The sequence below is a fragment of the Cibotium barometz genome, chromosome 63 (assembly GCF_041138505.1).
Source record: "Cibotium barometz isolate CiBa-2024 chromosome 63, ASM4113850v1, whole genome shotgun sequence".
Taxonomy (NCBI): Eukaryota; Viridiplantae; Streptophyta; class Polypodiopsida; order Cyatheales; family Cibotiaceae; genus Cibotium; species Cibotium barometz.
This window is the reverse complement of record NC_141108.1, coordinates 26,449,474-26,463,890: the sequence shown is the minus strand read 5'-3', so window position 1 is coordinate 26,463,890 and position 14,417 is coordinate 26,449,474. Positions and strand designations below refer to the sequence as shown.

The window sequence follows — 14,417 nt, the reverse complement described above, 5'->3', positions numbered from 1 at the left end:
GATACAAAGCCAGGTTAGTGGCTAAGGGCTTCAAGCAGGAATATGGTGTGGACTTTGATGAGATCTTCTCTCCAGTGGTCAAATGACCACACTTAGAGCTGTGTTAGCTTTGGTTGCACATGATGATCTGGACTTGATTCAGATGGATGTGAAGACTGCTTTTCTTCACGGTGATCTCCATGAGGAGATATATATGCAGCAGCCAGAGGGTTATGCAGTGAGTGGAAAGGAGAAGCTTGTATGCAAGCTGAAAAAGAGCCTTTATGGGCTCAAACAGGCACCAAGAGAATGGTATCATAAATTTGATACATTCATGAAATCCCAGAAATTCAGGAGAAGTGACATAGATCACTGCTTGTACACCAAGAAAGCTTTGGATGGCAGTCTATTGATCCTCATCTTGTATGTTGATGATATGTTGATTGCCGGGAAATCTCGTAAAGAGATGGATGCCTTGAAGCAGAGGCTGCATCAAACCTTTGATATGAAGGATTTGGGTGATGCAAATCACATCTTGGGTATGCGGATACTTCGGGACAGAAATCAGCATGTGTTGTATTTGTCTCAGAAGGAATACATTGGCAAAGTTTTGCAGAGGTTCAATATGGACGGGGGGAAGAAGACTAGTACTCCTTTGCCTCCATATGTGAAACTCAGTGCTATGGACAGCCCACAGTGGCTGATATGGCCAAGGTTCCGTATGCTTCAGCTTGTGGCAGTCTCATGTATGCCATGGTTGCTACTAGGCCGGACATTGCATTTGCAGTGGGAGTGGTTTCTAGATACATGGCCAACCCTGGCAAGAAGCATTGGGAAGCAGTGAAAGGTGTCATGAGATACCTGAAGGGCACACAGGATATGTGCATATGTTTTGGCAAACAGGATGCATTAGTGCATGGTTACACGGATTCGGATTATGCCGGTCATCCAGATAACCGGAAGTCTACTACCGGTTATGTGTTTACATTCACAGGAGGTGCTGTGTCATGGATATCCAGGATGCAGAAGTGCACAGCCTTATCTACTACAGAGGCCGAGTATATTGCAGCCACAGAGGCTTGCAAGGAGGCATTATGGCTATCTCGGTTAGTAGTTGATTTGGGCTATACAGGGGATATTCCATTGTTGCATTGTGATAGTCAGAGTGCCATCCAGTTGGCAAAGAACCCTGTCTTTCATGCAAAGACGAAGCATGTGGATGTGAAGTATCACTTCATCAGAGAGGTGATAGAGAACAAGCAAATTCAGCTTGTTAAGATTCATACGGATGACAACCCGGCTGATCTGTTGACGAAGAGTTTGCCTCCGGAGCGGTTTGCTCATTGCAGACACTTAATGGGCATTGGATGAGGCCAGTTTCAGCGTTGATATGGCCTTGTATATTATCATGTACATGCTGATTTTTTCTTTTCCTTTACTTAAGGGCACTTTGCCTTTAAGTGGGAGGTTGTTGGGGTAAAGGCATTATGCCCACCCTTATAGTGTGTACAAGCCCATAAGTTATAGTACATAGTACACTTAGTACTTTTAATGTACTAAGTGCACTATGTGTACTAGTGCAATATACATGTGTGATAGGGGAGTCACACACTCATGCCTCATGAGTTGACTTATCCCCACAACTCTCTCTCTCTCTCTCTCCCTTGTTCTCTCTGTGTATGTCTCCCACATGAATCTCTAAACCCTAATTCTTCCTTCTCCCACACACTTCTGAAAGAACTCATCAATCCGCTAGTACCAAGCCCGCGGAGCCTGCTTCAAACCATATAAAGCCTTCTTCAGCCGGTACACCTGATCCTGTTAGCACATTCATCCCCAGTTTCTACCCATTTCTAGTGTCCTTTTGGTCCCTTTTGCATGGCCCTTGATTGTGGGCTGGCCACCTGTATTTTATATATTTTTCTGGGATTTTTCCCAGCCCGTATGGTTTTTTCTCAGTCGGCCAGCTCTCCCCACCTATAAATGGGTTGGGCTCTCACTTTTGTATCTTGCCTAGTCTATCTTTTGCTCCCTCACTTATGAGACTACTTTTGTCTCTTGCTTGGGATTGTGTTGCTTCAGTATATTCAGCGTAGTTGCTCCATATCTCTCTCTCTTTTGCACTCTCTACTCAGCACACTCTAGTGCTCTTTTGCTTCCACTCTGTGCACTCTTTCATGGTGTCATCGCTCCCGGTTCAGCGACTCCTCTGCTGCCCCAGATTCAGCCCTATTTTCAGCACCTTCTCCTCTACGTTTTTTTTCAAATTTGCAGCCTCCTTGTTGCTGCGTTTTCTGGACAGCATCTGCTGATCACTTCCTCTTCAGATTGGCTTCATCGCTTGCAGCCATAAGGTAATTTTCTGATCAGCGTTTTATTCCACGTGGAGTTTGGATCTAGACGGCGGCCTGTTATTTCAGGACAGCAGCCCTTCTTTGACTGCGTTTTCCTCTCCAGTGGTCATTCCCTTGTGCAGAGGAGGATTGTGGTGGTTCGGGATTTGGTCGCAACCTTGGTACCTATGGTGGACACTACTTCTGAGATTGTGCGTTTTTTTCTTGAGGAGAGCCCAAGCTACAGTCCTAGTTGATGCCTTTCCCTCTTGCACCCTCTTATAGCATATTCCCAGGCCCTGTGTGGCTGCCTTTTCTCTCTTTATCAAATCTGCATTTTTTGCTTCCCTCTTCTGGTGGCCTCAAGGTTGAGGTACAATTGACAGACACTTCTGCGTTTTTTGCTACAGCAGGATTTTCGGGTGCTGTCCAGCCTCTTAGGGTTGCATTTTGGTGGGAGAAAGGGACCTACATCAGCGTTTTCTGATTTGGATAGTTTTTTTTATCTTATGAGGTTTGGTCCTATTGGTTGGATCAATGATGATAGCTTCAACTTTGGCTCCCGAACCACTTTCTTGTTATTTCCTAGATGAGGCAGACAAGTTGGATGGTGGTAACTTTCAGTCATGGAAGTTGCAGGTTACTTCTATTCTCAGGGAGTATGGTTTGATGGAGTTTCTCTCGTACAAGAATCGGTGCTTGCCGGACCTTGCCTCTGCGGAGGATGAGTGTCGGTGGAGGAAGACTGACGTACACATCTATGGCTTTCTCCTCCTGAATTGTCAGGATTCAGTTCTTCGACACTTCATCTATGCTCCTGATGATGCTTCTACTTTCTATGTGCGGCAATTGCTTTGTGATCTGTATGGTGATGCCAGTGATCGACAGATGGTTTCTGCTTCTGGGTGCTATGCAGCCAGTGATCTTATGTATACTGCTTTTGGAGATGTTCCTGCAGCGAAGGATAGTGAGCTAGTTTTGCTCATTGCATCTGAGGAGTTTGTTTCTTCTGTTGCCTTGCCTTCAGTTTCTGTGCATACTTCTCCTTGCCAGGATGATATCTCTGGTAATGTTTTTGAGGAAGACAGTGGGCTATCTTTGCTCACAGCTTCTGAGGAGGATTTGTCTCCCATTGCTTCGCCTCCAACTCTTTCTTCGTCAACCAGTGACCAGGATGTGTTGCTGGTCCCTTTGCCTTCTATGGAGGAGCCTGCTTCTATGTTGTGTGATGCTATTGAGGAGGCTACTACCACTTCAGTTACCACTACTGTGAATGTTCTTGTTTTCCTTACTCTGTGTGAGGATTCTGGATTGTGGTCAGGTGTGTCCATGATCGTGCCTTGGGCACAATGGTACTTCTAGGGATTGAAAGATTGGGATTTGGATTTGGTTGGGCTTGTGGAGTCCCGACATCAGTTTTCAGAGGGGGCAGTTGAGTTCTTACATCTGGCGATGCCGACCTTTGAGGAGGATGCTATTGTACAGCATTTGGCTACTCTTGGTACAGAGTTCGAGCAGATGGACTCTATTTCTTTTGAGGGTATTATCTTCTTGGAGCTACAAGCTTCTAGGGATTTCTATGGCACTGTGTTTACATTTGGGTTTGGCACCGATATTTGGAGCAACACAACACAGCCTACATGGTTGGTTTCTTCTAGAGGAGCAGTGTACCTGGCAGCTTGTTCTGTTGCTTTTGTAGCTGAGTTGCTGTGGAGATTGCTTGTGGAGCTTTCTTGGTACCTATTGTTGCTGCATTCTTTTGTCTTTGACAGAGGACGACTTCTTCGGCTTCTTGGAGTATGTTCAGCATAGCATCTGGTGCTGAGAGGGGGTGTTAGCACATTCATCCTCAGTTTCTGTCCATTTCTAGTGTCCTTTTGGTCCCTTTTGCATGGCCCTTGATTGTGGGCTGGCCACCCGTATTTTATATATTTTTCTAGGATTTTTCCCAGCTCGTATGGTTTTTTCCCAGTCGGCCAGTTCAGCCCTCCAGTCCGGCCAGCTTCAATGTCTCCAGTCGGCCAGCTCTCCCCATTTATAGGTGGGCTAGCCTCTCACTTTTGTATCTTGCGTAGTCTATCTTTTGCTCCCTCACTTATGAGACTACTTATGTCTCTTGCTTGGGACTGTATTGCCTCAGTATATTCAGCATAGTTGCTCCATATCTCTCTCCCTCTTGCACTCTCTACTCAGCACACTCTAGTGCTCTTTTGCTTCCGCTCTGTGCACTCTTTCATATGTATAAAAATCTGGTAGGTGACTATGTTAAGCTGAAGCTTGCGACCAACATGGGTTTGGGGTCCAACAGCTAGCAAAAATTCGGGCACAATTGAGAAAAAAAAAGGGCCTCTATTGGGCACAATTGGTTGCAATTAGCAAAAAATTGGATTGATTGGAAAAAATTGTGTGAAATTGAAATCAATTGGATGAAAATTGTGTGAAATTGAAATCAATTGGATGAAAATTGAGTGCAATCAAGCACAAATAGATAAGCATTACTAATTAGGCATACTCACAAGCATCAAGCACAATCGGGTAAAACTGAGTGCACAATTGGGTAAAGTGGGCCACAACTGGGAAAGATCAACCACAATTGGGAAAAACTTGAGTGCAATTTGGCAAAATCCATTGTCCTCCTTCATAGATAAAACAAAATTTGTTATTTTTAAACCTTACTCTTGTTAATTTATTTATGATTATTTGGACAATATTAAGCCATGGGGTATGTAAATTGCAAGCTGCAAGAATGAGGTGATGGCTGCAAAACTAGAGAATGCACACATACACGAGCTATGAGCTACAAAAATTGTGGGCTGCCCTCGTTGTACCTGCAAGGTGAGGGCTGCCCCAGCTATGCGCTGCAGGTTGCACCCCACTTCCATGGTGCGATGATGAAGATTGTGGCTTATGTACAAGATACCTGCTGGCAGTGAAGGCTGCAGATTGTGGTATGAGGGATGTGCATGGGTTGCATAAATATGAGACTCAACTCAATTTTGCAGAAGATCAGATGTCACGTGCACACCCATGCCATGGCTAATCCTTTGCATGAACAGTCTTAATCCCTGGTTAAGTATCAGTTAAATCAACATCAGGCATCAATAGCCTCATCAACATCATTAACATCATCAGCAGAAGTGTTAGCGTCAACATCATCGTCATCAGCTTCAGCAGCACACCATCTTCATCATAAGCATCAATGGCATGGGGGCCTGCCCTATCGGCTGGCGGGAGAACCTCAGGCAACAGGTGGCCAAGAGCTATACAGTAGGCAGCAAGTGTGGGCAAAACCATAAGACAAAGAGTATCATTTCTCGGTATTTTTCAGGGTTTTTGTCCATGCAGCAGGCCGACAGCAGCATGCTACTTGCCAACTGGCATCCCACACATATATATAAGTAGAAGGAATAATTCAGCAAATCATCAAGTCATTCCAGCATTAGTAAAGTAGCACTAAGTAGAAGATATGTAGAAAGGGACCAAAAGGTCACCCCCTTGGGGCTGACCAAGGCCCAAGCATGTACAGACAATCTTGTCACCTTTTTGTGCCATATTAAATACAAGAAAAACCCTGACACCAATCTCTCTCTCCTTTGTCTTAATCATGTAGCATCTTGTTCTTAATCAGGCTTAGGGCTATGGATCAATACAGCAAGGCTTCCATGCATGCAACATTGGTATCAGAGCATTCAGGCTCGGTCCACTAAGCATAGTCCCAAGGAAGGTGCGAAGTTCCAACAAAAGAATGCAGCAGGGTAGCAAATGGAGTGGTCTGCAATAGGCGAAGCTAGAGGAAGCATTCCCTGAGGGTATGTACTCAAAACCAGTACATCATTAAGCTCTCAAATCAGTTCCAAAGGCCTAGCAACAAGCATGATCATTTCCGGCAAGTGACCCACCGCTGTGTTAAGGGTAAGGGAAAAAGCAGGCATGGAGACAGCAGTGGAACAGATGCTGAGTTCTTCAACAAGACTTGGAAGTAGAGTTCAAGAGTGAAGGTGTTCAGACAAAAATATCAATCAAAGTCAAGTCAAAGTCAAAGTCAGTAGCAATTTAAAGTTAGAAGTCCAAGGAGGAAGAATGAAAGAGAATGTCACGTGCACGCCCATGCCATGGCTAATTCTTTGCATGAACAGTTTTAATCCCTGGTTAAGTATCAGTTAAGTCAACATCAGGCATCAACAGCCTCATCAACATCATTACCATCATCAGCAGAAGTGTTAGTATCAACACATCATCAATCCTGCTGCCTACTATATAGCTCCTGGCTCCCTGTTGCCTAAGGTTTTGCTGCTAGCTGACGAGGTGTTTGCTGCCAGCCGACACGCCCCCATGCCTTCCCATTGATTCTTATGATGAAGATGGTGATGATGATGATGGTGTGCTACTGAAGCTGATGATGATGCTGCTTGTGGGCACAAGAAAAACCCTTACACCAATCTCTCTCTTCTCCTCTGTCTTAATCATGTTTAAGTAGCATCTTATTCTTAATCAAGCTTAGGGCTATGGATCATTACAACAAGGCTTCCGCGCATGCAACATCAGATGCAACCAGTATAGCTCTGAAAGGATCATGCACAAAGGCCAAATTCAATGAACTCCACAAACTTTGCAAGATGATTGTTAGCTATGTCAAAAAATATATGGATCCAACTGTTTTGCATGATGATGCCTTAGACATGACTCACGCAAATAAAGAAGATCAAACGTCTAGAAAAAGACATTCTCGAATAACTACGGCTTTATCTTTATGAATGCTTTTTGCATATAAGAACATATTTCCGAAGGCAAAGACATTTTTTTTTGAAAAGGCAAGAGCCCAATGGCTTTTAGATCAAGTTGATTTGACATTAACTTGATTTAAATTAACAAAGGGAACTTGAATTGTATGAGTTCAAGCTTTTGAAAATGTAATGTATGAAATGTCTTGCAGGGTTTGCACTATTTATTAAATGGATTTTTGTGATAGTTACTGGGATCTCAGGCACCTAGAACTACCCCGTGGACATGTATGTTTGCATTACTTGAATCTGACAAGAGTTTGTGCATGTGAACATGTGGCAAGTATCTTTTGAATGATAATTCATAAGTGAGTCTACTTTTTATGTAGGTTCGTACCCTCATTAATGAGTGTGCCCACATGCATGGGCCTCAAAAAACGTGAGAACCCACCAAGCTTGGCCTCATCACTATCTCACATAGGGTCTTAAAGACCCTTGTCAAGTGGGATCTATGCTCACAGATGATCCTACCGATTGCCGCCATTTTTGGGCCATCGGATTCTAGTAAATTAGGGATGGTAAACTAGGGGTGGTTATCTAGGGTTGACGACAAGAAGTAAACAAGGATTACCAACTCGACTATGGGGAAGCACATAATCTAGTAAACTAGGGGAACTCGTAAACTAGGCGACGAAATCTAGTAAAATTGGAAGGGTAAACTAGGAATTACTAAACAAGGATTACCAACTCGACCATACGGAAGCAAATGAACTGGTAAACTAGGGAAATTGGTAAACTAGACAACAAAGTCTAGTAAAATTGGAAGGGTAAACTAGGAACTACTAAATTAAGGATGTTAAATTAAGAAAAACACTAAACTAGGAATGGTAAACTAGGGAGACATGTGCCTTCATGCATGTTTTTAAAATTCAAATAACAATGGAAAATAGGGCTAGCAGCAATGACTACTTGGTGAAATGGCTAGCATGAAAGTTTTCACATAATGCTAGGTAGGTCCTCGGTTCGAGTCTCAACTTGTGTACTCTTTTTGTTTCTAAAAATTTTCTAACCTTGCATGCTAATTTGCCAACTTACTATCCCTAATTTACTTATTTTCCTAGTTTACTTACCATCCCTAGTTTACTAATGTAGCAACCTAGTTTACCATTTCACTGTCCCAAATCCACAATCATCACCGGCCCCCCTAGTTAACTTCTCGCTGGCAACCCTAGTTTACGACCGCTAATTTACCCTTCCATAGTTTACTAGGATCCAACAGCCCAAAAACGGCAACGAACGGTGGGATTATCTGTGAGCATAGATGCCACATGACAAGGGTCTTTAGGGCTACACTGACAGACAATCCTACCACTTGCCTCCATTTTTAGGCCGTCGATCCTAGTAAACTAGGGGTGGTAAACTAGGGTTGCGTAGTGAGAAGTAAACTAGGGTTACTAGCACGACTGTGGGGAAGCACATAAACTGGTAGACTAGAGAAATTAGTAAACTAGGGAAATTCGTAAACTAGGCAATGGAGTCTACTAAACTTGGAAAGGTAAACTAGAAATTACTAAATTAAGGATGCTAAATTAGCATAATTTCTAAACAAGGGATGGTAAACTAGGGAGATGTATGCCTCCGTGCATGTTTTCAAGATTCAAATATTCTGGTAAAATGGCTAGCATGGAAGTTTTCACATAATGCTAGTGTAACATGCAGCGAAAATCTTCGTATTGGAGGATCCTGTCACACAAATGCTCACACCGTCTTCTGTATCCTGAGTTTCGCGAGTTTAGCAATCCACTTTAATACTTCAAACTTTAAAGAGATATGAGAGAGAGAGATGAGAACTGTACACCGTATGGGGTCCCGAATTACCCACTGAAGGGCCCCCTATCCCGTTACCGAGATAGTATTTGCTTTACTATCTTTAAAGAGACTGACGGTGTGACTGACAATAAGCCAAACACAAGACCTCTAAAGACCAAGTGTTGGGCTGAACTGTGCACTACTGTAGAAGCACCAAAGATGTCCAATCTCGAGCCTATGCACTTTTCCCAATGGTATGAGGGAGGGATGCAAAGCTAGGGCTGAGAGAGGGGCTCTTTGGGACTGTTCTAGACAGTATATGAATGCTGTAAATGAATGAGAATGCTGCGTTTTACCTTCACCAAGTGGCTGGAGCAAAACGATGAATGAATGAATGCTGAAAACTGCATGGATGCAAAAAACGCAAGATGGACTGAAGACTGAATGCTGAACTGCTGCATTCTACTGATGTAGATGGCTGAATGCTCATGCGTTTGAGGGGCCTAGTGCTGTAGGAGACAAACGCTGAAGAGAGAGTGCTGAAACTGCAATCGCCTATGCTCCTGGGACTGAGGATGGTAAGCGCCTTGATGGCTCTCGTTCTGAATATGATGAATGAATAGATGATTATGCAAAGCCTCTATTTATACTAGTGATGTTACTAGTCGGTTGGCACTAGATGCTGGCCGACTACTATATAAACATTAAATGCGTAATGATGATGCATAAATTCTGAAAATGATGAGAAAAATCCTAGATAAATCCTAGATAATTCCTAGATGCTATCTGAGATTCCTGCAATGGTCTAGATGCTATACATGAATGATGTGCAATATGCAGGATGCTTTCTGATGCAAACACTAAAGTTTCTACTGATTGTATATGCATGAATGCGTCTCTTTAAGTGGGTTAAGGGACTTAGACTGACTGACTGACTAACTATGGCTGAGAATGACCTACGTAGCTCGTGCCTAACTTATCCTGGACTGAGAATATCCTGGAACTAATAATGTACAATTGTTGCATTGCTGATGATGAGCCAGTTTGTCACCATGCACTACAGTGCAGAGTGCATGTGACAGCTAGGTAGGTCTTAGGTTCAAGTCTCAGCTCATGTACCCTTCTTTGTTCGAAATTCATCCAAAAAAAAAAAATCTGAGTTCCCGGGCCTTGCATGCTATTTTTTTCCAGGATCCTTCTTATAAGTTAAAAAATAGCAACCCGAGGGCTAAATGTACATGCTCAGAACCCTCATAAGAGGCAAGAAACAATCTAGGGAGGGGTGGTTCCCTCCATGGCTGGCCGCTCTCGGAGGGAAACCTACCTCATACAAAAAGGGGAGGGGGGTGGAGAGCCACACAAGTGGCCTGTAATGCAAGGTAATCTCGCTGGCCTAATCGATGAGAAAGGGACCCATGTGGATAAGAAGGCCCCTCGCTCTGTCTACGCATGCTATCCGATCCATCCTGAAGCTTCCCCCACTGACCACGGAGTGTATGAATGATGTCAGTCCAAATGGAGCTGATGGACTCTGCTGGAGGGGTGAGAGTACCCTCGATGGCCTCGCTGCAACGTACCCGCCAAATATGTCATGCAGCTGGCTGCCACTGCTGGGGTACCAACCAATTTGCCTAGTTTACCATCCCTATTATACTTATTTCACTAGTTTATCAATTTAGCAGCGTAGTTTACCTTTCCACTGTCCCAAATCCACAATCATCGTTGGCCTCCCTAGTTTACTTCTCACCAGCAACCCTAGTTTACTAAAATCCAACAGTGGAAAAACGGTGGTGCCAATGGAATCTATTTCCACGTGTAGATCCCACCTGACAAGGGTCTTTAAGACCCCATGTTAGATAGTGGCGCCACCTACAAAGTGGAGGGTGAGTGCAAGGCCATCTCTCACGTACAAAAAGAGCTTCTCCATCATAATACAGAGAGGAAGGTCGACTGTGGGAAGACAAAAAAAAAATCCTTCTTTGTTGGCCACCATTCAGCCCACCACCTTGATGTCACCATGCTGCACTACCATCACCATCATATTGGGCCTCTGGTTGCCGCCCTGCTGCTAGCCATCTCCCTGTTGCTGGTACAGAAACACATGAAGTTGAGTATCAAGAAGAGTGTAGTAATAATCGTCTTTCTTTCCATAGAAGACACCCTTCACAACATACAAACCCAGCACAATGATGATGTTCCCCCATCCATCCTTTTGTGCTCGCATGGTCAGCTAGAAGTGGAAGCCGGTGGGGTCTTTTGCCTATCCAGTCAATAGGGGAGAAGATTTGGAAGAATCAAGGTGTTTTGCCTCTCCTAGTCGAAAAAAACATGTTGAGATTTTGGCTCTTGGGGAGTCCGGTGATTCGGCATGGTTGCCCCTTGAGAGGTATTCTACACTGTAATCATTATTTATACCTAGCAGCCCTGTGGGGTGCCCTCAAAGCTTGCATGTAAGTGCTCCTTTGGTTAACACATATTATCTCAACCGGGGGTCCCATTCCAGCCCCAATGCTGCGTTATCCTTTTATTTCATGGTTATTGCAGATCTCTATTTTGGATATTTAAGTCTTAATCACATTAATTGTAAAGTGTTCCTGAGATCCACACTCTGTATTTATAATGTGTGCAAGATCTGCAAGACGACCACAAGATAGCCAAAACCCCAGAACCATCAGGAGATGGCCAGAATCCTAGAACCATTGCAAGATGGCCACCAACCTCTGAACCAAAAATCTAGCTCCAAAATTGGAATTCAAAAACAAATCCATGCAATCAGATAACCTTATGCTATATTGTCGCATGTATGGTGTTTAGTTCCCTCACTTTAAAGAAACTACTTTTTGTAAACTTCAGTCTATAACTTTTCCTTGAAAGAAACTACTTTTTGTAAAAACTTCCTAAAAGAAAAAGTCTTCTTAGCTAGACTAGATGATAAATCTAGCAATGGCAAACTCTACTTAAAGGCCTCACTTGCAAGACTGCAAGATTACTGGCATGGGCATTACCCATCCAGCCTTGCAATCATTCTAGCAAGATTAACAAAATCCAGGCTTGATCTTGGAGAGAGAGGGAGGGAGAGGAAGGGGAGAGACATTCCCACACGGGGCCCTAGTGTAAACTTCTATGGCTAAGCCCTTGCGTTGTGGGTAACAATTTCAAAGTTTCTATCACGATGTTTGGTTCGTGAACTTGTCTATGAGATTTTTAGCTTAATTTAAAGCTAATCATGATATCGTGTTGATTAAGGAGGGACTAATGAAGCCTAGACTAGCATGGGGACAATTATGCACACATACATGAAGGCTTGGATACATACGTGTGTAATGCATACCCTTGAATACACATATATGTGCATACGTATTACATACATGAATACATACATGCTAAGTAGGGGTATAAATATACATACGTATGTATATACACTATGTATGTGTGTGCATGCACGCATGTGTGTGAACAGGGTATGTAAGACTCCAAATTTAAATTCCATAGTTGGTTTTAAATGAGTTTAAGAAATACAAATAGATACCAATAATCCAAGAAACTAGCTTCATAAACTTGCTTCTCTTTCTTTTTCATGTTCTATTGTTTGGACACACTTTGCGGGTTGGTTTAAGGTTTTGCGTGCTTTGGCACGATTGAGGAGAGAGGCTAGGGCTATTGCCATTGGGTCACTCCATTGCTAAGACCTTCCCATCCTCGTAGAGAAATCATGCCAACTCCATTCATAGTTGAAAAAATTAATGGTGATTGTTTCCATACATGGCAAGTAAAGCTTAATTTTGTACGGACTTTCAGGCATTGTGAGTGAAGGAGAGACATGACCCGGATGGGAAGGAGAAGAGAAAAGTTTTTGGCTTGGAAACGATAAGAGAGTCCTAGCCATCATTGCATTAGGACTAGGAGATAGTTTCATCCATCTCATATTGCAGTGGAGAAAGTTCAAAAGGAGCATGAGATAAATTGTTTGGTGCCACACAAAAGAACTCCAAAATTAGCTTGAAAATTCAGTTTTTTGGATTGGACATCACAGAAAGTGAGTCACTTCAAGCTCACTTAAACAAAATGAAAAGTGTCATGCAACAAGTTGCATGTGTTGGAGCTCTAGTGGAGGAGGATGCTATAGCAATCCTTCTCAAAAGCATGACCTTGGAATCATTTAGCCCATTGGTGGCTACCTTGAAAAATCTACCCGACCCTACCTTCACGGCATTGAAGCAACCTTGATAAAAGACTCAAAGTCAAAGCAGATAGTCCTTCACATTATGAGGAGAAAACATTCTTCACCTAAGGACTAAGAGACAAAGTAAAGTGCATGGCAAGGGGGAGTGTTATGTGACCCTCAACTAAAGCAACAAATGTACTAGTCATAGGACTAAGGTTCAAAGGCCTAACGGAGGCTCAAACGTGAAAGAGAATCAAATCTAGGAAAGATTAGGGGATGGCTTAATCAAGTTTATGAGAGACAATTAGTGGCTAATGGAGATGTACTCGAGCCTATATAAAGTCCCCTATCTAATGAAATGACATGTGAGATTTTTGCTAAATCTGTTATCTTGTCATTATGCCATAGTTTTGTCATTAGCCCTAATACTTTTTTGCATTCTTATGCCAAAATGTTGATGTTAATCCATTTCTACACACCCTAATCCTCTCTAGCTCATGAAACTCAACTTTGGAGACTCAAGGGCTCAAGCTGGCAGGTTGTATCTAAAAGGCTATCTTTCAAGAAATCTCAAGCCCCCTCTAGATTATTCTTCAAGACACTTAAAGAGTAAGAGAGTGCATTTCCAAAGCTATGGACAACTGAAGTAAGACGATAACTAATCCCATTAAATTGGCTTCAAAATGGGTATCCTTCTTGGGGAATACTCTGAATCTTAAAAAGGATGAGTCAGATTACATGCTGAGGATAGGATGCTGGATATTGTCAAAAGGGTAGTGGTCAAGGCACAGAACCAGCTATACAAGTGAGCAGCTTGGCACGCTTAGAAAATCAAAGCGTCTTAGACAAAAAAAGGTATGCTTGTGAAGACAAGCATCAGTCACATTTGTGAAAGAAAAGACTCACTTTCTCCACATCCAATTGGCACTTTCCAGTCTTGCAACAAGCAAAGAATTGATAGTTAGACTCTTGGCACATCTCTTTGAGTTTGCTGAGCGTTTTTTTCAAAATGAAGAGCTCATCTGCATACACAAACAAGAGATGACAACCATGCCTTCAGAGGATGTAAAAGGATACAGAAAATGGTAGCCGACATGTACACATGATAGCTGACATAAACACTCACCTTCAATCGCTCCACTATCGATCTTGGAAGAATCACTCTCTCTTGGCTCACGCATCCTGATGCTGTTGCATAGGTTTTCCACAGATACTTGCATAGTTGACAAGAATGAAATGACTGTGTGTTGAACCATGAAGCTGCTTTTTGAACAGTTTGGAGATAAAACAGACCTAGACAAAGCAGTTGGGCAATTTTTAAACCATGAGCAATCGACATCATCAATGCTGAAAACTCGGACTGCCCATGCACCATGATGAAGCAACATAGAAGCTGTTAAAAATGAGTAT

The 14,417-nt window shown here is 42.9% G+C and overlaps 1 protein-coding gene across 5 annotated transcripts in view; it reads right to left on the bottom strand.

The window, feature by feature from the left end:
- Nucleotides 1-14,417, bottom strand: part of LOC147603888 (uncharacterized) — a 32,234-nt gene that overhangs the window by 15,888 nt on the left and 1,929 nt on the right. For all 5 annotated transcript variants that reach the window (XR_015265513.1, XM_086795962.1, XM_086795963.1 and 2 more), the window contains exons 4-5: nucleotides 14,134-14,300; nucleotides 13,914-14,029 (exon numbers count right to left, since the gene is read on the bottom strand). Coding sequence is in view for 4 of the 5 variants with exons in the window: in XM_086795962.1 (XP_086652088.1) it covers nucleotides 13,914-14,029; nucleotides 14,134-14,300 (283 nt within the window). In the remaining variant the exon portion in view is untranslated. The remainder of the gene's footprint in view (nucleotides 1-13,913; nucleotides 14,030-14,133; nucleotides 14,301-14,417) is intronic.